At 36.8% G+C, this 21,639-nt stretch overlaps 1 protein-coding gene across 2 annotated transcripts in view; it reads right to left on the bottom strand.

Annotated features, from left to right (window-relative positions):
* Positions 1 to 1,583: 1,583 nt before the first annotated feature.
* CHIC1 (cysteine rich hydrophobic domain 1) overlaps positions 1,584 to 21,639 on the bottom strand; it is an 80,850-nt gene continuing 60,794 nt past the window's right edge. For both annotated transcript variants that reach the window (XM_008272813.5, XM_002720115.6), the window contains 3 exons: positions 9,672 to 9,728; positions 9,341 to 9,400; positions 1,584 to 7,833 (listed from right to left, as the gene is read on the bottom strand). In XM_008272813.5, the coding sequence (XP_008271035.1) occupies positions 7,783 to 7,833; positions 9,341 to 9,400; positions 9,672 to 9,728 (168 nt within the window). In that variant the 3' untranslated portion in view covers positions 1,584 to 7,782. The remainder of the gene's footprint in view (positions 7,834 to 9,340; positions 9,401 to 9,671; positions 9,729 to 21,639) is intronic.

The following is a 21,639-nucleotide window of genomic DNA, read 5'->3' as shown; positions in this document are numbered from 1 at the left end:
TGCTAACAAACTGGGAAACCTAGAAGAAATGGATACTACCTACCTAAATTGAGCCATGAAGACATAGAAAAGCTAAACAGACCAATGACCAAAATGGAGATTGAATCAGTAATAAAATCCCTCCCAAGAAAGAAAAGCCCAATACCAGATGGCTTCACTGCTGAATTTTATCAGATATTTAAAAAAGAACTAACACCAATTCTTCTCAAGTTATTCAAAACAATTGAAAGGATGTACTTTTCTTTGAAGGGAGAAGAGAACTTCCACTTTGCTTATGGATTTGTCTAAATACTAACAGAGATTATGGATTCAAAAGGCTTCCACAGCCTTGGCAGCTCATGTCAAGAGCCTTGGGTGATCATTGTTGTCATACATGAGTGTTAATTGTTAAATTTACAACAGCAGTCACTGTGCAATCAGTTCTCATGCAGGACCTCTGTCCTCAATGTATTATGAGAATTGACCGTAAACTTGTTCTCAGTTTGTGTGTGTGTGCAAATTGTTGAAATATTTACTTAGTATAGAGTTGGTCTTCTGTGCTTAAAATTAATTGAAAATGAACCTTAATAGAATGGGACTGAGAATGTGAGAGCAGTTGGGGTGGGAGAGTAGGTATGGTGGGAACAATCACTATATTCCTAAAATTGTACTATGAAATTTGTACTCCTTGAATAAAAGGTTTCCTTGGGGAAAAAATTAAAAAAAAAAAAGAATATGTATGTAATTATTTGAAATACAGAGAGAGAGAGAGAATCTTCCATCTGCTGGCTCACTCCCTAAATGGCCACAATGGTGGGGGCTGGACCAAGCCAAAGCCTGGAGCCAAGAGCTTCTTCTGGGTCTTCTATGCGGGTGCAGGGGCCCAAGGACTCAGGCCATCCTCTGCTGCTTTCCCAGGTGCATTAACAGGGAGCTGGATTGGAAGTGGAGCAGTCTGGATGTGAACTGGTGCCCAAATCGGATGCCAGCAACACAGGTAGCAGCTTAACCTGCTGTGCCATAATGCTGGCCCCTAGAAACCACTTTCTACTTAGCCAAATGTTCAACACTGGACATAAGAAAGGCTGCCATAGACAAATCAGCATGAATTACTTATAGAATCAGACACACACTAGCAATTAATTGTGGGAAGGGACAATACGGAAGATACAGTGTTAAAAGGAACCCTTTGAGAGTGCACTTAGTTGACCTAGTGGTTAAGATATGTCTTCTATCTTGGTACCTGGCTTCCATACTTGACTTCAGTTCCAGACTCCAGCTTCCTGCTAACGCGGACCCCAGGATGCAGTGTGATGGATTGTGTAATTGGGCCCCTACCATCTGTGTTGGAGACCTGCTTTAAGTTTCTAGCTCCCAGCTTCAGCACAGCCCATTCCAGCCATTATGGGCATTTGAGAAGTAAATCAGTGTATGGAAGGAGTCAGTATCTCTCTCTCGCTCTTTCTCTCCATGTCTCTCAAATAAATAAATGAATAATTTTTTAAAGGAAGCATCAAGTAACTATCTTATGATGATGCAACTATAGGGAAGGGAGAAGGAATATGCACCAAAAAAAAAAAAAAAAAGAAAACAAATCGCACACATTTCAACTCATTACATAGATTTTTACTTTATTTTAATTTTGCATCCTGAGATAATAAAATTTTATCTGACAAGTGAACAACGACAGAAGCAGCAGTGAAAGTTTCAGAGAGGCAGGTATCCTTCATTTTGGCACAGCTGTATATAGGTTGAGTTCTTCCAGGGGAGTCATTCCTGGACTCAAGGGAGAAAAATGAATTCATTCCACAGGCTATGTAACAATACAAGATGCATGAAAGTTCTTGGTTCGGATGGACATGTCCACTATTATTCTTTTCTGGTAAAGCTGTCCCAACAGGAATCCTCTCCCAAAAAGTAGAAATCCTAGGCTTTTCAACCAGGTGTTCTGGGCAAATGTCTGCTTCTAGCTATCCGGATGTCCTGTTCTTGCAGCTGAGACTCATATTTGTAGTGGTTAGTCCAAGGATGGCAAACTACCTTGTAGATTACATATTTTCAAACATTTGGAACTTGTTCCAAAGTCCAGGCATTAAAATAATTTTACACTATTTGCTTACTGAAAAAACAGAAAATTAAGAAAATTAAGCTGAGATAAAGGTGAATAAAATAGGCAGGAACCAAAGGAACATCTGAGAAATTATTGCCTTGATTCATCATGTTGAGTTTATACACAGAACTACTTTGAGAGACTCAGAAATTGATATTCAGTCCAATGCTAGAACATAACACTTTCCACATTTGCAATCCTATATGTGTGTGTTTGTATGAGTTACATTACATAACTAAATAAGTTAGCTCAGTTATATTATCCTGAAACAGAAAAAAAAATGAAGGCAAATTCTAACCTGAAGTGGTATAGCCCAATCTAGTCAGAACACACACACACACAATCTAATATCTAATTACAAGTATTTAGGGACTTAAGTAAGTCATCTGTGGAGAGGGTCAAATAACCTTATAAAAGTGGCTCCCAACATTTTCACCATAAAGATCTCTTCATTATCTCTTTCCCTTGATTTTAAGTATTTACTGAACTATATGTAATAATAGGCTTTTTCTTATTAATCAAAAGCATACTGATATTCACAGCTTCTGATCAATGTTGAGAAGCAGCATTAATAATTGAAAGAATGTAAACAAATACATGGAAATCCAAAGCCTTAGCTGGCTTATGCAGCAGAAATATTATGGGTTTCTAGCATTTTTTGAAATATTGAAAAAGGATAGACTCCATTGTAATCTTCATCTGCCCCACATTGGGAACCACTGGTTTACATCTACCTGCTTTTCCTCCCTAAATCAAGTATTAACATAGTATAATTACCCATAATTAACAAATATGGGATTAATAAAAAATTTACCACTGAAAAAATAGATCGTCTGCAACACTCATTCTGTAGAGTCTGAGAAAGAAAACATCACAACACGTATTTAAAGAAAATATACTTAGAAATTACACAATTATGATATCCAGTATATCTTTCAATCAACTTCAAAGCACATTAATATGTGAAGAAAATCCTCAATTCCCCTGTGAGGTAGGTCCAGATTTTGTCCCCACTTCAACAATGAGGACATGAGGTACAGAGGAATTAAGCAGCAGAGCTAAGAATTAAACTAGAAGTGACTTGGGTTTAAATTCACTTTCCTTTCCACTTAATTTTATCAATTTGTTCCAAAAGATCTTCTGAGGGTATGGAACTTGATAAGACACTAAAACAGATATTGGATAGGATATGAAGCTTTTCACATAAATGTTAAAGTGGGTCCTCCCATATCACCATTGTTGTCACAGCTATAATTCTTGCTTGGATTCACCCCGATAATCAGATTCCACATAGGCAAAGCACACAGACCTCAGTCCTCAGTTATTAGCAAAACTACATTCAATCTTATCATTATGGAGGGACAAAGGTCTAGCAGGCATCAGGTTCTTTCAGTCTATATGAGATTAACACCAACTGGCAGCCAGTTGGCATATCGAACTTCTACTGTGTGCAAGGCACTGAGAGAGTTTCCAACAAGGGGAGTAGATCTGAGAATACTCATTCTGAGGTTCTATGGAGTAAAAATTGCTAAGGATTCCTAGAATCACAGAATGTTAGCTGATTTCTAATTTTCTGTCCATCTCTAGGTTCAATCCTGTAATTTTACAGATGAAAAAACTTACATGCAATATAAGTGACTTGTCTGGGGCTAACATATTACACCATTTCCTTATGGAAAATGAATTTGAAAAAGTCCACAGAAAATGGAGCAGATTCTCAGGTTGCCATCATCAAAATAAAGACTGGCTTAGAATCAGGTATGAGAAATTTGGGGTAAGATAAAGTCAGATATATATCTTTCAATTATTTTTAGTCAACATATGGCATGAACAGGTGTTAATAAGAACTATTTCATTTCTATGGAAAATCTCCCAAAAGTTCATGACAATTTGACAAACAATTTGATAACTGTTGCAAAATAGATGGTTTTTAAGAAGCAGACTCTTATATACATAAGAGGACCTAATTTCAATGAATTTGAGAACTTATAATCAAATTAGCAAAAAATATTTTCATTATGTGAAACTGCTCCAATTAATTGGCTGAATACAATTTCCATACCATCCTAGGCCAATATAGAAAATTATACTGAAATAGTGTGTGTGGACTTTATGTTCAAGTTGTAAGATTTTATTTTTTAAGGGCAGCTAATTTGTAAACAAAATAAAAATGCAATGGTTTCTTAAATCTCTCATACATTTGTAAAAAAAAACCCTATTTGTTCAAAGGCTTACAAATGTTATTAAACTTTACTCAAATTGCTTAAAAATGAGAATAAATTTCACTAAAATGACAGAGTGATAAATAGTAATACAGTTTGATTATTTGCTCAGACACTAGTGTTTATAGGTCATGACAATATGAATAGCATGTGCATTAAATACCTAAAGTGGGTTTTGGTACAGCTTCCATCAAAAATTACTGTCCTTCTAGAACCATGTTAAATTACAAGCTTACCAACACTAGAATTACACTATTTTTATGTGACTGATAGTCCTTTTCTGTAGCATCTTGTCACTAATATATCACCTTATTGGGGAAAAATAAGGAGACAGGTGTTTGGATAAAAAATAAAAGAAGGACAATAGACTAGTGAAATATTTTTATACCTAGTAAAAAAGATTATTTTTAATATAATGATCTTCATTCTTCTTCCTTCAGCATCCTGTGTTATCTTTGTTCAAAAAAGACAAGGCACTTCTCCATCTACTTCTAAAGTTTAACTACAGCAGTCTTTTTCCTAAATTAACATAGGGGGTAGGAGGGAACAAAGAGTAGAGGACATGTTTGGGATGGAGTTAATAAATCTCTAAATGACACTTGTCAATATTTGTTATTAATAATTCACATGCCACTGGCTTTTTGGCAAGATTTAAAATGACCAATTGGATAAATTTATTAAGCCAGAATCTTGGACCAAATAAGAAGCATTGGAACATTAATTTTAAAGAATAGCTTTAACTTGTAACTTCAAAGCCTTATGAGATTTATAAATTTTGGCAAATACATGCAATCTTTCTCTAAAAACTACCAGGTTAGATTTCTTGAAGGAACGTTATGGTAACAAAGAAATTCAAAATTAGTTCAATCTAAAAACACCTTTTGAAAAAATATTTTACTAAACCAATGGAAAAATACAAGTGTGTTCTATCCTGAGTATAAAATAAAGGTCTGATGGGAGATGAAATAATTACTATAGTGTGCTCTGTTGTTTCAGTATTCACTGCTGCCAATTTCATTAAAAAGATTTTCCCCCACCCAACACTCTAAAATATTCAACTGTTAATCAATTCCCTGCAAAATTAAATAGTTTGAAAAAGTAGAGCAGAAGAGAGAGAGAGAGAGAGAGAGAGAGAGAAAGAAAATTGGGTGTTTTCTGGGTGGGTCAAAGAAGATAAGTCAACAAGCATAATGAATAACACAATTGTAAATTTAAGAGTAGGTTAAAATTAAGTTTATACAAGCTGGCATGTTGTTTATGATAAATACTACTGTAACTTGAATTATAGTCTGTCACTGCCAGATACACTCTACTCTTGTCTCAGTATTTGTTTCATGGAAACAATTCACCACTTTCTGCTGTTCCTTGAGCAAAATCAAGTGTGATTTATACATGGCAGAAAAAGTTAATATGACTATCATAAGACAAAATTCTAAAGTTACAGAAAAAGATAAGATTTTTAAGGGCTGACACTTAAAAGCTATCAGTAATAATTAGAAATTCTGTTATGCTGAAAATTAATTTTAGTATTAAAAGTCACAGTTTAAAGCATAAAGTTGATGACATTAGCTAGAACATATACCAAAGATACAATTTTTCCCTGACCTTAGCTGTAAAACAAGACATTTGGTATGATTTTCAGAGGTTTCCACCTTGTCTATAAAAATATACCTTCTCTTTTGGGACAGGCAGACATATGACATTTGCAGGCATACACAATATATTAAAAGTAGAGACTAGGGGTCCCTGGGTGGCATGGCGGTAATGAAGCTCTACAGAGGAAAGTGGAAAAGTGTTTGTGCAAATAATTATCATCACATACCAAAGAGTGTATCTTTTGTTACTGGTCAAGGATTGTGGATTTCAAATTAGGCATGTGTTTTAAAAGTGGCATAAAAGGCTTGCCCTTGTATGCACGAATAATGATTGTTTTCTTCACTGGGATGAATGCTTGCCGAAAAATTTACTGAAGGCATTAAGAGTAAGATGACAAATAGAGTATTATTCAGTCTTAGACACTTATTTTTAGCACTGTGCATTGTAAATAATGCCTACACACAGGCATACATTTGCAGTTGCATTAGTGTAATATGAAGCTTTTGTTATACTAAATTTCAAATTCTAATAGAATTAAGAGTGTGGTGCTCTCACTCATTTTAATGGTGAGGAGAAATAGAGAAATATGCACACAACAATGAAATGGCTACATGTTTGGTGAATTTATAAACTAAAATGCTTTTGTATTTGTATAACAGTTGTCTTTTCCGCTAGTAATATCCAAATGTTTAAAAAAGATCCTCAAAAACAGATTGAGAATATTTGATCAGTTATGAATCAGCCACTAGATATTCTTTATCTATAGCTTTTCAACAAGTTCATTCTCTTTCTCAAAGCAGAATATTGGAACTTAAGAACGGGACTACAAGTGGCTTTTATGGAGTTCTAGATACCTCCCAAGACATCTGAAATCTCAAAATACTCCTTTAAAGGTCATAGTTGTGTGTATTTGCAAAGGAGGGAAATACACATAAAGGGAAACAAATGATGAATAAGTGAGGTTGTGAAATGTGCCAGGTGTTAAGTAAATTCTGTTGGAGATTGAGGGGGAAGGCAAAATGGGAATCATTGAATTAAATGGAAAACATAAAGTTCTTGGTTTCATTTTTAATCCATTTGTTACAAAGGGCAACCCTGCCCTACACCTGAAATTTTTAACATACTTATTATGGCTTTGCCATAAAACGGCATGTTAACGGTCTCTACATTCAAAAGGATGCTTGCAAACTTCATTCCTATTAAAATCTATGCAGAATTGTTGGCAATACAGTAAGAGTAATATTACATTCTGTAAACCATGGCATATCACATTTTACATTATGCAAAGAGACAATATTTACAAGTCTTCAGGAGTTTAAATATATTTTATCCACTAACATAATTTAGCAAAGTGCAGGACGAAACCAGTGCTATTAATTGCATGTCCTTTAAAAGCGTATCCTTTAAAAGCAGAGTAAAACCATTTCTAAAAGCTACCAAAAGCTATTTAAGTGTGTCCAGTAAGGGATTACAGAGCATTAAGTAGCCTAGAAAAATGATGCATATTTAGAAACAGTGAGTATGAAAATTATAAGGCAGCATGCTGAGAACAAGTTTTTGTTTTTTTAAAACACCAGCACTGATGTTTTATCTTTAGTGGCAAATATATATATATATACAAATATATATATATGTATATGTTGATGTGTGTATTTAAAAATTGAGAGTGCAAAACACAAGCCTCATTTAACAACAAAAAAGATGTGCAAATTTCTTTCTTCAAACCAACAAAAATTAAAAAAGCAAGGAGAATATTCTACCATTATAAAGAATAAGTTGAACACAGCAAAGGAGACCATCTTCATTCCAAAATCATCTACAAGGCACTAAGGGTAGGAAATGACAGGAAACACAGAAGTGACCGAATAAAACTTCTCAGTCAGGTCGGAAAATGGGATATTTTGGTAAGAATTCTATTAGTATTACCTGTAAAATAAAACAAACAAGAACATATTGACAAAATATTTTTCATTTAATGTAACATAATACCAAGAAACTTTATAATAATTTTTCACAGGACTATAGTTTTTGATCAGGCATTAAATAAAGTAAGTAAAAAACATGAAACAGATAAAGAACATATCCCAAGTTATGATTAGACTGGCAACTTAAAAACTAAGGTGGCAAAAAAACCTACTTGCTATAGCTAAGAGTTTTTATTTATCTGATTTATAATAACTATTTGTTTTGATTCAGAGGAGCAAACCCTATTACATTATCATGTCGTTCTCCTACCTGCCTTTTTAAAAGCTAAATAGAAGGGATTAAAACTATGTTATACAGATAAGAATAAATAGTTTTATATATTTTTTCCATTAAAGCAGTTGACATTGAAGATTACCCTCTTACAATTTGTTTGTGAAAAATAATAAAGTGCCCAAATATGATAATAAAAATCTAATATATTTGTGTATGTTTAAGTATAACCGATTTTAGACTTGTGGTCATCTGTACGTTTTCCTCCAAATTATTCAAAGTATAGAGAGATGCCATAATAATCCTTATTTATGAGATGCAAATGGAATGTTTGTATTAAATATACACTATTTCAGTTAAGTTTGGATAAGTTAATAATCTCTTGAATGTTGGTGTTGAATTGATAACATTGGTTATATGCAAATTTACAAGTTGGTTTTATGACTAGAACTGCAGTGTTTTCGGGGCGGGGGGACAATAGCTTTCCTCATGAAAAGTTAAATGTCAGCTAAGGAAAAAAAAACCAAGAATATGAACCTAGAATTCAGAAATCATTTTGTATTTATGCAAGTTTTGACAAGATGACATTTAGAAATATTTTGTTTGACAGTGGCTATCCCTACCATAATATGCTATGGTTTGTGCCTATGTTAAAATAAAATTAAGAGGGTGACAAGGTGGCCCAATAGCTTAAGCTGCTGCTTGAAACACTAACATCCTATATGGAAGTATCAGTTTGAGGTACAGCTACTTCACATATGATCCAGCTTCTCGCTAATGCACCTAGGAATGCAAGTACTTGGGTTCTTGCCACCCACATGGGAGACCTGGATGGAGTTCCAGACTCCTAGTTCTGGCCTGCCCAGCCCTGATTGTTGTGGCTATTCAGGGAGTGAACCAGCAGATACACGATCTCTCTGCCTGTCTTTCCCTCTCTCTGTGTCACTTGCCTTTCAAATAAATAAATATATAAAATAAAATAAAGATTAATGTTGTACAACGTTGCCATCTGAACACACTAGCTGAGAACTTTCAAAGATCTAAATTGTTAGCTTTCAAATTACTTTGGGTTTACACATCTAAAGAAGATGGAAGGTAATCTCTACATTCCAACTAACAAAAGTTCAGGCTGAGCAGAAAAAAGAAGGCAGAAAGAAGAGCTGATAAATAATAAACCCAGTGAAATGTTACATTTAGGATGAAATCCAAAAAATGTAATTAAGAACTTCATACTTACATACTCCATCATATTGCTAGTTTCACATTTCCTTTTAGTCAACTTCCAGTGCAAAGCAAGCTAGAAAGTACAGTTTTTTTTAAAGAATGTTTATATCAATTTAAACTAATTACAATCTATACATTTGAAATCACTCAAAATCATTCGTTAATAAGTATAAGACACAAAACACAGCACTTAAACACCTTGTAAAGAATATATACTAAAAACAAAGTATTAGTTCTGTAATCCATTCCTTTGTGGCCCCAAAATTACCATTTTATACTTATTCTTTTTTCAATTTTATAATGTGAATATAAGAATGAGGCATTTATTTGCTTAAATTTCTTACCTTGTGATATAATCTGTTATTTTCCCATTCTAATAACTTCTGAATGGATCTTCTGGTCTAAGAAAAAGGACCAAGACATTTGTTACAAGATGAAATGAAGAGCCCTAAACTACATGTATCTGTATTTTTCTGCCTACTTATACGACCTAATTATTATCTCCTCTTGTTTTTCTAATAGAAAATCAGGAAAAAATAATGTAAGTGAAACTGCCAGAAGAGTAACATTTTGGGGATTATTATACAGTTATAATAAGATCTCAATCTATACATCTACTTATTAGATTCTTGTATATGATTTTCAAAATGAAATATACATTAGAAATATTTTGCACAAATTGTTCTGCATGGAAAGGCCATTCACTCGACTACTGTGAAAACCTCAACAACATCGTTACCTTGAAATCATAGTCCATTTTTGTATATAATCTAGATTTTCACACAGCTTTCACAGAGTCCCTTTTTTCTTAAATAAGCATCTAATATGTCAAGCTAGTCTGATAGAAAGTTTTCCTATCAGAGCTCCTGGCATAAAACCTCCAGTCAAGGTCTGTAGACTGAATAAAACAAATCAGCATAAATCAGAACTTCCACTGAAAAGAACATGTTAAAAAAAAAAAGCCAGTAAGGAAACTTGTATTTATAGGAAAAATAAAAATATGAGAAGCTGCAATGTAGTAAGTGGAGGCTGAGGTTTTCCATTAGTAATGCATATATTTTATGGGGAGTAAGAAAAGTTTGCAAAGCTTTTGTAAAAATAAAAATAAAAAGCCATTAAAGGCATTTCTCATTCTTACTGAAGGAAGAGCTTTATGAAATTTCTGATTTTAAAAACTGTTGGCAGGCATTCTTAACTTTGGAAACTATTCTCTAAAATTAAATGTTAACAAGCCAGACTATATCTGAAATGATTTTTAAAGTACCAACATAAGAAACTATTCTACTTGCTCAACTATGTAAGTTAACAATCAATGGCAACTGAATCAAGTGGCTGATTTATCACTGACCAGATCAGTGACAACACCAGCTACAGTATTTCTCTGGGTCATTATATTTGATAGAATATCTCTAGATAAAAATCAGATAATAATAAGCAAAAATACTGAATTAGTAATTAAAGTCTTTCCACAAAGGAAAACCTGGTACAATGGGCTTTAATTATGAGTTCTACCAAATATTTTAAGAAATAATATCAATGTTTCACAAATTCTTCCTAAAGACGGAGGGAACACTTCACAACTCATTTTGTGAGGACATTGTAACTCTGATATCAGACAAAGATGTTAAAAGAAAAGAAACCTCCAGGCCGGTGCCGTGGCTCACTAGGCTAATCCTCCGCCTTGCGGTGCCGGCACACCGGGTTCTAGTCCCGGTCGGGGCACCGGATTCTGTCCCGGTTGCCCCTCTTCCAGGCCAGCTCTCTGCTGTGGCCAGGGAGTGCAGTGGAGGATGGCCCAAGTACTTGGGCCCTGCACACCATGGGAGACCAGGATAAGTACCTGGCTCCTGCCATCAGATCAGCGCGGTGCGCAGGCCGCAGCGCGCCAGCCGCGGTGGCCATTGGAGGGTGAACCAACGGCAAAAGGAAGACCTTTCTCTCTGTCTCTCTCTCTCTCACTGTCCACTCTGCCTGTCAAAAAACAAACAAACAAACAAACAAACAAACAAACAAAAAACCTCCATATCAATCTGCCTCAGTAGTATATACACAAAATTTTCAACAATACTAGCAAACTGAATCATTATAAAGTGTTATCCATCCCAGGTACCAAAAATAAACTAATTTAAAACATTAACAGAATAAAGGACCAAAACCGCATGTTATCTTAATAGATTTAGAAAGAGCATTGGACAAAATTCAATACCAATTCAAGATCAAAACTAAAAAAACTAGGAGCAGATGGGAACTTCCTCAACTTGATAAAAGATTTCTTTTTTTTTTTTTTTTGACAGGCAGAGTGGACAGTGAGAGAGAGACAGAGAAAGGTCTTCCTTTGCCGTTGGTTCACCCTCCAATGGCCGCCGCAGCCGGCGCGCTGTGGCCGGTGCACCGTGCTGATCCGAAGGCCAGGTGCTTATCCTGGTCTCCCATGGTGTGCAGGGCCCAAGCACTTGGGCCATCCTCCACTGCACTCCTGGGCCACAGCAGAGAGCTGGCCTGGAAGAGGGGCAACCAGGACAGAATCCGGCGCCCCGACTGGGACTAGAACCCGGTGTGCTGGCACCGCAAGGTGGAGGATTAGCCTAGTGAGCCGCGGCGCCGGCCTTGATAAAAGATTTCTATGGAAAACGCTACAACTATTGTCATACTTGATGGAGACAGAGTAAATGTCTTCCTCTTAAGATTGGGAATAAGACAGAAATGTTTCTTCTCACCACATTTTTTTCCTCAACAGTGTACTGGAAGTTGCAGCTAGGGCACTTGCACAAGAATAATACATCCAGACTAGAAAGCAAAAGTGAAACTGTCTTCATTCACAGACAACATAATCTTACATCTGGAAAACCCTAAGGAAACTCTTAAAACACTAATAGAACTAATAAGTGAGTTCAGCAAGTTTGCAAGATAAGATTGTGATATGTAGAATTCTGGCTCCCATGATCTTCACTTCCTGGAATTACATTGTTAATCTGTTATGTTACACTGCAAAAGGGACACTGCAAACACAATTAAAGTTATTGATTAAATAGTCTTAAAATAGGGAGAATATAAGGGCTTTCTAGGGTAGGGTTAATTTAATCACATGAGCCCTCTTGCTGGTGGAAGGATAGAGAGATTTGAGGCATAAGAGGGACTCAATCCACTACTGTTTGCTTTATGATGGAAAGGGACACATAGAAAATTTAAGAAGAAATTGTTTTGCCAAAATGTGAATGAGATTGGAAGCAAATTCTTCTTTAGGCTCTCCAGAAAGGAATGCCATCCTGACAGCAGCTTCATTTTGGCCTTGAAAGATCCTAATAAGGGAACTATTTGGGCTATACTGTATATAGCCTGTCGAGTGAAATAATATATGAGTATTATTCTGAGTCACTGACTTTGTAGAAATTTGTTACAGCAGAATAGAAAAGTATGATGATTAAATTTAAATGAAAGAAAAAGTAAATAAACAGAAAATACCCCGTATTCATTAATCAGAAGATTTCATATTTAAGATGGTAATGGACATGGTAACATTCCCTAGAAGAAGTCATATGTTAGGCTATAATAACAATTCTTATCAAATTTAAGAAGACTGATATCAGAGCAAATATCTTTTCCAACAAAAATGGTATGAAATGAGAAATCAGTAACAGGATAAATTGGGAAAAATTCATAAATATGTGTAAAGCAAACAGTATGGTCCTGACAACCAATGGGTCAAAGAAGATAAAATATCTTGAAATAAATGAAAATGGAAAGACAAATGCACCAAAACTTACAGGATGCAGCAAAAGCAGTTCCAAAAGGAATGTTTATAGCAATAGATGTCTACATCAATAAAAGGAAAACATTTCAAATAGATAACTTGATGTTACAACTCAAAGAACTAGAGGAAAACTAAACCTAAATTTTGTAGACGAAAGGAAATAACAAAGATCACAGGAGAAATAAATTAGAGACTAGAAAAACAACAAAGGATTAACATCACTGAGAGTTGGTTTTTGGAAAATAAACATAAAATCAAGAAACCCTTACCAAGACTAAGAATAAAGAAGGATGACTCAAATAAATCATAGATGAAAGAAAACAGCATTACAACAGATATCACGGAGATATAAAGGATAATGGGACTACTATGAACACTTACACTCAAACAGACTAGTAATGAGCAAGGAGAATGAATCAGTAACAAAAAAGCCCCAATTAAAAAAAAAAACCCACAAGATGGTGGAATAGGGAGGGAGTATATTGCTCTAGTTTAGAGAAGATAGCTCAAAAAAAGTGGAGAGAGTGCAATCTCAGGGAAGAGTTAGGAAGAAAACTGCAGAGGAAACTCCATGCAAATTAGAGGGATACAGTGAACCTACGTGGAGGGTGTGGACATGGACAACTCAGGACACCAGCAGCCGAGAGCCTCAGCACCAGCTTTGGAGAGTGAAGTGAAACCAGAATGCAGCAGCCCAAGCCACTGGTGATAAAGCTGCAGGAAGAGCCAGGCGTAGTCCAGTTTGGAGCCCTATGGTGAACAGTGTACTTGCCGACCTAGAGGAAAAAAAGTAGGCCAAGTTTCTCACTCCCCAACCACCTAGCACCCACGTTCTGTAACTATTTGAGGTTGGGGGGGCGCCATTTTGGACACACGTAACAATTGAGACAGCTTTTGTCTCCCTGCCCAGCAACTAGTCAAGAGGAGATGCCTGAGTCTGGCTGGGAGAACTGACAGGGTGCTGGGTGCTTATGACTGTGGGAGCCTTGTGTCCTGGGAATGTGAAAACACTATGGCTGTGTGGGAGGACACAGCGTGTGGTTGGGTTTTTGGCATGAGAGAAATGCCAGATTACTTTCAGAGGATTTTCAATTAGACTTATCAGAACCCTGCAGGTTAGGAGAGAATGACAAGATATATTCCAAGTCTTAAGAGAAAAATATCTTTTAACCCAGAATACTGTACTCTGCAAAGCTCTCATTTATGAATGAAGGTGAAATAAAGACCTTCCATAACAAACAGAAATTGAAGGAATTTGTCACCACTTGTCCAACCTTACATAAGATGCTTAAGGATGTGCTGCACACAGAAACACGATCATCACTACAAAAGAGTGTGAAGGCAGAAAATCCCCCAGTAGAAGTACAAAAAAAAAAAAAAATTAAAAGTAAACAACAGGAACATTTATGGGAAAATAGCAGGGCCAAGTCGTAACATCAATAGTCGCCTTGAATGTAAAGGCCTCAACTCTCCAGTTAAAAGATACAACCTGGCTGAATGGATTAAAAAACAAAATCCATCTATTTGCTGCCTACAAGAAACACATCTCACCAACAAACGTACACACAGACTGAAAGTGCAATGATGGAAAAAGATATTCCATGCCAACAGAAACCAAAAAAGAGCAGGTGTTGTCATCCTAATATCAGATAAAATAGACTTTAGCACAAAAACTGTTAAAAGAGACAAAGAAGGGCACTATGCAATGATTAAGGGATCAATTCAACAGGAAGATATGACTATTATAAACGTATATACACCTAATTACAGGGCACTTGGCTACTGAGAAGAAAGGTTAATGGATCTAAAGGGAGACAGGGACTCCAATACAATAATAATGGGGGACTTCAATACCCTATTTTCAGCAATGGACAGAACGACCAGACAGAAAGTCAACAAGGAAACAACAGAGTTAACTGACACTGTAGACCAAATGGACCTAACAGGCATCTACAGAACTTTCATCCTACAGTTGCAGAATATACGTTCTTCTCACCAGTGCATGGAACTTTCTCTAGGATAGACCATAGGCTAGACCATAAAAAAATATGAAATCCTGTCATCTGCAACAAAATGGATTAAACTGGAAAACATCAAATTTAGTGAAATAAGCCATTTCCAAAAAAAGACAAATATCATATGTTCTTCCTGATTTGTGGTAACTCATAGAACATCTAAAAGGTAATCTATAGAAGTGAAATTGATACTTCGAGATGAGATGATTTTGAACAGCCTTTGTCTTGACTGTTGGGTTAATCTTATGTGTATAAGATGAAAACAGATGTTAGTAAAAAATAAGATTGGGAATAGGAGAGGGAGGAGGAAGAAGGGTGCAAGCGCGGGTGGGAGTGTGGGTATGGTGGGAAGAATTACTGTGTTCCTAAAGTTGTATTTATGAAATGCATGAAATTTGTATACATTACAGAGTTTCTGGGGACAAAACAAAACACAACACAACACTCAGGACCTGATGTCTACACAACTGAATTTTACCAAACATTAAAGCAGAACTAATATTAATAATTTTTAAACTCTCCCAGGAAACCTGAAGATAAGGGAACACTTCCAAACTCATTTCACAAGGTCGGCATCACCCTGATACTAAAGTCAGACAGGTACACTACAAGAAAAGAAAAGTATAGGCTAATATCCCTGATGAATATAGATGTATAGGGTTTCTTCAACAATATACTAAAATTCAGCAGCATGTTAAAAGTAGAATTTCCTATGTTCAAGTGGAGAATTTCCCTGGGTTGCAAAGATGGTTCAATATACACAAATAAATGTAAGAAATTCAATTAACAGAATAAAGGGCAAAAACCATATGATCATTACTACAAATGCAGAAAATGCATTTGACGAAAGTCAACACTTTTCCATGATTAAAAAAAAAAAAAACTCTGAACATACTAGGTAAGGAAGGAATGTTGTGGTGCAGTGAGTTAAGCTGCTGCCTACAATGCGGTATCCCACATGAGCACGAGTTCTAGTCCCAGCTGCTCCGCTTCCCTGTTAATGTGTTTGGGAAGGCAGCAGCAGATGGCCAAACTATTTGGGCCCCTGCTACCACGTGGAGACCTGTATGGAGTTCTGGGCTCCTGGCTTTGGTCTGGCCAGGTCCACCAAATTGAAGCCATTTAGGGAGTGAACCAATGGACAGAAGATCTTTCTCTCTCTCCCTCTTTCTGCATTTCTGCCTTTCAAGAAAGAATGTTCCTCAACAAAACTAAGGCCATAGGAAAGCTTTTCTTCTAGGATCAGGAGCAAGACAAGGATGCCCCTTTCACTTCTATTCAACATAGACCTGGAAGTACTAGAAAAGTGGTTAGGCAACAAGAGGAAATAAAGGGCAACATAATTGAAAAAGAAAGGATGAAATTGTGTGTTGATAACATGATTCTACATGAAGAAAACCGTGAAGACTACACCAAAAAAAATCTGTTAGAATGGATAAGTGAATTCAGGTGAATTACAGGCTACAAAATCAACATATGAACATCAGTTTATTTATCACTTACATCTTTTCTAGAAATATTATTTTATTTTTTTAAAGATTTATTTATTTATTTAAAGTCAGAGTTACACAGAGAGAGAAAGAGAGAGAGAGACAGACAGACAGACACACAGAGAGAGAGAGGTCTTCCATCCAATGGTTCACTCCCCAATTGGCCACAATGGCTGGAACTGCACAGATCCAAAGCCAGAAGCCAGGAGCTTCTTCTGGGTCTCCCAAGTGGGTGCAGGGGCTCAAGGTCTTAGGCCATCTTCTATTGCTTTCCCAGGCCATAGCAGAGAGCTGGATTGGAAGTGGAGCAGCCAGGACTTGAATTGGTGCCTATATGGGATGCTAGCACTGAAGGCAGTGGCTTTACCCACTACACCATAGCACTGGCCTCAAGAAATATTATTTTATTATTTTTATTTGACTGGAGAGAGAGAGAGAGAGAGAGAGAGAGAGACTGATAAAATCAGAGAGCTCCCATCTACTGGTTCACTCCCTAAATGCCCACAATGACTGGATATGGGCCCAGAGCCAGCAGCCAGGAATATAATTTAGGTCTCCCGTATAAGTGGCAGGAACCTAATTACCTGAGCCACCACTGCTGCCTCCCATGGTGTGCATTGGTGGGAAACTGGAGTCAGGATCAGGAACTTGAAATTGAATCCAGGCACTCCAATGTAGGATTTGGGGGTCTTCACTGCTAGGTTAAATGCTAACTCCCAGTTGCATCTCTATAACTCCTTTAAAAATAAAGCACTTAAGAATAAATTTAACGAAGGAAGTGAAAGACTGAAAACTTAAAGGAAATTGAAGATACAAACAGACAGATGTTCCTTGTACTTAGATTGCGAAAATTACTATTGTTGAACTTCCATGCTAACCAAAGTGATCTAGAGATTCAATGCAATCCCTATAAAAATTCCAGTGAAAATTTTCAAAGAAACAGTAAAAGGAATCCCAAAACTCATTTTGAACTACAAAAGATCCCAAACAGTCAAAGCAATCTGGAAGCAAAAGAACAAAGCTGAAAGCCTCAAAGTACCTGATTTCAAAATATATTTTAAAGTCATAATAATCAAAACAGCATGGTAGCAGCATAAAAAGAAATATATTGAACAATGGAATAGGATAGAGGGCCCATAAATAAACCTATGTATTTACACTCATTGATTTTTAGGAAAGTTACCAAGAATACACAATAGGGAAAGGAAAATTTCTTTAATAAATAGTGTTGGGAAAGCTGGATACTCACATTTAAAAGAAAGAAACTGAGCCCTTATCTCAATCATAAAATCACTCAAATGGATTAAGGACAAATACATAAGACCTGAAAGTGTAAAAGTACTAGAAGATAATGGGAGAAAAACCAACTGAAAATGGATTAAGGATTAATATGTAAGACCTGAAAGTATAGAGGTATGAGAAGATGGGGCTGGCACTGTGGTGTAGCGGGTGAAGCCACTGCCTGCAGTGCCAGCATCCCATATGGGCACCAGTTCGAGCCCCAGCTGCTCCACTTCTGATCCTGCCCTCTCCTGTGGTCTGAGAAAGCAGCAGAAGATGGCCCAAATCCTTAGGCCCCTGCACCCGTGTGGGAGACCTGGAAGAAGCTCCAGGTTCTTGGCTCCAACTGTTGTGGCCAATTGGGAAGTGAACCAGTCAGCAGATGGAAGATCTCTCTGTCTCTGCCTCTCCTTCTCTCCGTGTGTAATTCTGACTTTCAAATAAGATAAATAAATCTTAAAAAAAAAAAAAGAAGTATGAGAAGATAATGGGGAAAGTTCCTTGACATTGTTCTTGGCAGTGAGATCTTGGCAAAAATACAGCCAACAATAAGAAAAAATAGATGAATGCTATTACATCAAGTGAAAAACCTTTTGCACAGCAAATGAAATAATTAACAGAGTGAAAAGACAATCCACAGATTATGAGAAAATATTTGCAAACTATACAGCTTATAAGGTGTTAATATTCAAACTATGTTAAGTATCTCATACAACTGAATAGCAAGGGGCTGGCACTGTGGCGCAGAGGGTTGAAGCCCTGACCTGAGGCGCCGGCATTCCATGTGGGCGCCGGTTCGAGTCCCAGCTGCTCCACTTCCGATCCAGCTCTCTGCTATGGCCTGGGAGGGCAGTGGAGGATGGCCTGAGTCCTTGGGCCCCTGCACCCTCATGGGGGACCCGGAGGAAGCTCCTGGCTCCTGGCTTTGGATCAGTGCAGTTCTGGCCGTTGTGGTCAGTTGGGGAGTGAACCATCGGATGGAAGACCTCTCTCTCTGCCTCTCCTCTCTCTGTGTGGCTCTGACTTTCAAATAAATAAATAAATCCTTAAAAAAACTGAATAGCAAGAAAAGAAATAACCTTATTAAAAATGGGCAAATGAGTTAAATAGACATTTCTGAAAAGAAGACATGCAAATGGATACCAGGTATATGAAACTGTATTCAACATAATCATCAGAAAAATGTGTATTAAAACAACAATGGTTATTATCTCATACTCGTTGGAATGATTATTATCATAAGGATGAAAAATAACATGGATTGAGAAGGATATGGAGAAAAAAAGCCTACACTTTTGGTGGGAATAAAAATTAGTACAGCCATTATGGAAAACAGTATGGAAGTTACTCAGAAAACTAAAATTAGAATTATATGATCCAATAATCTCACTTCTGGGTCTATACCCAAAGAAATTGAAGTCAGTACATCAAAGAGATATCACAGTTGGCTTTATTTCTTGTTTTGCAAAAACTGACAAACTGATCTTAAATATTCATATATAAATGCAAGGGATCAAACATAGGCAAATCAATCTTGAAAAAAAATCATATTTTCTCTTGATATCGAAACTAATCACAAAGCTACTGTAATTAAGTCCTTGTGGCACTGGCATAAAAACAGAAGTATATCTCAATGGAATAGAAATGAGAACCAAGAGAAAAATCTTATTTATGTTCAACTGATCTTTGACAAAGATGTTGAGAAAATAAATGGAAGGCCAATCACATTTCTAACAAATGATGCTGGGACAAATGAATATCCACAAGAAAAATGATGAACTTGGACTACTACACTATGGACAAAAATTAACTCAAAGTGGCTTAAAGAATCAATCCTAAGAAGTTAAACTTTAAGCCACCTAGAAGCAAAACCAAGAGCAAATCTTTGCGATATATTAGGTAACATTTTCTTAGATATGATATAAAAACCATAAGCAAGAGAGTTTAAACAGTGATAAATGGGACTTAATCAAAATGAAAAGTTTTGTGTATCAAAGACACCCTAAGAAAGTGAGGGCACCTCCAAAACAGTTGTGTGGAAATCTCTTCCCTGGAGAGACAACTATTAAGCTGATCAATATTAGCAAAGACAATCATTCAAACTGTCCAGAGATTGACCAAAGAGCTTATAACAAATTGAGAAGCATTTATTCAACACAAATCTGTGGAAAATATGTAAGAACAAAGCCCTTGGTATCAGACCTAGGCAACACACCGAGATCACCACTACTAAGTCTTTGGAAGAAGTCTTTCAGTGAGTTCGGAAGCTGAGTGGCAGTTACCATATCTCTCAACTCCCTGAAGTATAACCGCTATTCTAAGTAGTTTGGACAGATGTTTACAACAGGTTGATGCCATTTTCTATAGTTTCATGCTGCAGAAGGCCTATATCAAGTGGGTGGTGGCAGTTGGGCAATACCCATTTCCCCACCCAAAACTTCAACAATGGAGGCAAGGCAATTGGTGAAAACTGCAGCACCCTTTTCTGGCACATATTTATTCTATGGAAAAGCTGCTACAGTTGTTGGCTTTACTGCTGAGTGGCTGTCCCCATCTACTCCAGCTTCTTAAGGCATATCTATTTTGGGCAGATTTGACAGATTATGGATCTTGGCATATCCTAAAGAATTGTATTGGGTAGCAGCTGCAGCCACAAGGTGGCACTAGTTCCCACCCTTCCTCCAACAGCTGCTCCATAGGGAGGATAAGGTAGGGTTAACTGGTGAAAAGAATATTTCCCATCCATGCCAACACTTGCTCTACAGCACAGAAGTTCTTCACAGAAGAGTGAAGCATAATGCAAAGCAAAACCTGTCTAAAGGACCAACTTGAATTGGATCAGACTGTGAAACAATTTATATCATAGGCACTGTCAGATACAATAGAACAACAAGATAGCAGATAGTGGAGTCTTCTTGTTGTGCCAATAGAGGCAAAGAAGCCACAAGCTTAACCTGGAGGTCCGGGAAAGTACAGTAAATGTTACAGGGCCAGTGTTGTGATGCAGCAAGTTAAGCCACAGCCTGCAACACCGGTATCCCATATGTGCGCTGATTTGAGCCCCAGCTACTATACTTCCCACCAGCTCCCTGCTAATGTGTCTGGGAAAGCAGAAGATGGTTCAAGTACTTAGGCCCCTGACATTCATGTGGAAGACCCAGATGGAGTTTCAGGCTCCTGGCTTTGGCCTGATCCAGCCCTGGCCATTGTGACCATTGAGGAGTGAACCAGCAGATGGAAGATCTCTCTCTCACTCTGTGTCTCTTCTTCTTGCTCTGTAACTCTGTCTTTCAAATAAACAAATAAATTAAAAATATTAAATGTTAGCCCAGCTAAAACCACAGTCAACCCTATTGACCAGGAAGAAAGACTACATGCATACCCAAGCCTGTGCTTTAAGCGTACCATCCAATGTTGCAGCTTGCAGAGGAAATGAACTTCATTGAACTAGGCCAACCAAGTCATTAAACAAATACACAAGCCAACAACAACTCCTGGATGGAGAGGCAGAGGACTCTACATTCAGAGTTGCTTCAAAGTATCATCTAAGACATCTAATTTTCAACAAAAACTATGAGACAGTAAAAATAAACAGGACAGTGGGCATTTAGTGCAGCAGTTAGGATACTTCTTCTAAATCAGAGAAGAAATCAACAGGATTGAATCAAAAAAAAAAATCACAAAAAATCAGCCAAATGAGGAGCTGGTTTTTTGAAAAAATAAACAAAATGCACACCCCATTGGCCCAACTAACTAAAAAAAGAAGAGAAAAGAC

This window comes from Oryctolagus cuniculus, chromosome X (genome assembly GCF_051225735.1).
Source record: "Oryctolagus cuniculus isolate XC-2025 breed Fujian yellow rabbit chromosome X, ASM5122573v1, whole genome shotgun sequence".
In the NCBI taxonomy this organism is placed as follows: domain Eukaryota; kingdom Metazoa; phylum Chordata; class Mammalia; order Lagomorpha; family Leporidae; genus Oryctolagus; species Oryctolagus cuniculus.
The sequence above is the reverse complement of the archived record's forward strand: the minus strand, read 5'-3'. Positions and strand labels throughout refer to the sequence as shown.